Source organism: Numida meleagris, unplaced genomic scaffold (assembly GCF_002078875.1).
Source record: "Numida meleagris isolate 19003 breed g44 Domestic line unplaced genomic scaffold, NumMel1.0 unplaced_Scaffold354, whole genome shotgun sequence".
Classification (NCBI taxonomy): Eukaryota; Metazoa; Chordata; class Aves; order Galliformes; family Numididae; genus Numida; species Numida meleagris.
In genome coordinates, this window is record NW_018364579.1 from 86,077 (window position 1) to 87,557 (window position 1,481).

The window sequence follows — 1,481 nt, forward strand, 5'->3', positions numbered from 1 at the left end:
TCTTTTGGAGCTGAGGTTGAAGATCTCCTTTGGGGTAGAGGTTGAAGACCCTTCCAACTGAGAGGTTGAAGGTCTCATTTTGGGGACACTGGTTGAAGAACTCCTTTTGGGACAGAAGTTGAAGGTTTCCATTGGGGTAGAGATTGAGGACCCTTCCAACTGAGAGGCTGAAGTTCTCCTTTTGGGTCGGAGGTAGAAGGTCTCCTTTTAGGACACAGCTTGAAGACATCAAGGTTGAGCTGGTTGGAAGGAAAGAAGTTCCCCCAGTGCAGTTTTGGGGGCAAAATACGGTAATACCTATGTTCACATGCATGGTCATGCCACGGCCCAAGACATTTTGCTGAATGACTTCATGAGGCGGTTTGGGGTCGGCTTTCTTTTTTTTTTTTTTGGACTGATTTCCACCATTTTGCACCAACTCAGGTGAACGGACTCTTCACCCGCCTCCCGGCCACGGTGTCCGACGCCATTTCCCTGGACGCGGCGGCGGGGAACATCACCATTTCCCACGTGTCGGGGTTGGAGGTGCTCTTCGGTCCCGCTGGGGAGGTGACGTTGACCGCGAGGGCCACCCTGGTCAACCGCCTCTGTGCCCCCTGCGGCAACTTCAACGGGGACACGGGGGACGACCTGAGGTTGCCCAATGGCCGCGTGGCCGAGAGCATCGCCGAGGTCGTCGACGCCTGGAAAGCCAAGGATTTTACGGGATGGTGAGTCAACCTGAAGAATCCCCCCCCAAAAATATGGGCTGATTTGTATGTATTTTTTTAACCCTCGGGTGAGCGAATGGGGTAGGGAACAAGACCCATGGGACGGCGAGGGGTTGGGCGAGATGGCAATGGGAAAGGACTTCTCCATCTTCTCTGGTTTCATCCACAGCGATTGACACACAAAACCAAAGGAGATGATTATTCCGGTGAGTGAATGTTCTTCGCTGTTGCACTGGTTGGATGAGGCTTCGTGTCATTCTTCTTAACGAGTTCCCCGGATAATTGGGGTTTTCGGCTGCTCGGCCCAGCGCTTTGTCCCTGTGAGATGGCAAGGGTGGAAGAGAAGAAAATGGAGTGATTTGTGTGAACGGCCATTTCACTGGGAAAAAGAGAGAAAAATCTTGCCAAATATCGGGGGATTTTGTCAAATATCAGGGTATTTTGCCAGATGTTAGAGGATTTTGCCAAATACAAGGTGATTTTGCAAAAAAAAACAAAAAAAACTAGGTGGTTTTGCCAAATAGAGATCGATCTCTTATATCCATAGGGTGGTCTTGTTGAGTATAGGGCAACCTGGTGGAATATGGGGAGATCTGGCTGAATTTAGGGTGATTTTGTTGAATCATAAAATTAAAGAGTAGTGTAGGGCCAATCTTGGTGGCTATAGGGCTGATCTTGGTGGCTATGGGGCCAATCTTGATGGCTATAGGGCCTATCTTGGTGGCTATGGGGCCAATCTTGATGACTATAGGGCCGATCTTGGTGGCTATG

General features: G+C 50.0%; 1 protein-coding gene across 1 annotated transcript in view; it reads left to right on the forward strand.

Moving 5' to 3' along the window:
- Positions 1 to 1,200, forward strand: part of LOC110391361 (IgGFc-binding protein-like) — a gene marked incomplete in the record, with an annotated part of 26,009 nt that extends 24,809 nt beyond the window's left edge. Inside the window, 2 exon segments of the mRNA XM_021383190.1 lie at positions 424 to 710; positions 880 to 1,200. Of these exon segments, the coding sequence (XP_021238865.1) occupies positions 424 to 710; positions 880 to 886 (294 nt within the window).
- Positions 1,201 to 1,481: the final 281 nt, after the last annotated feature.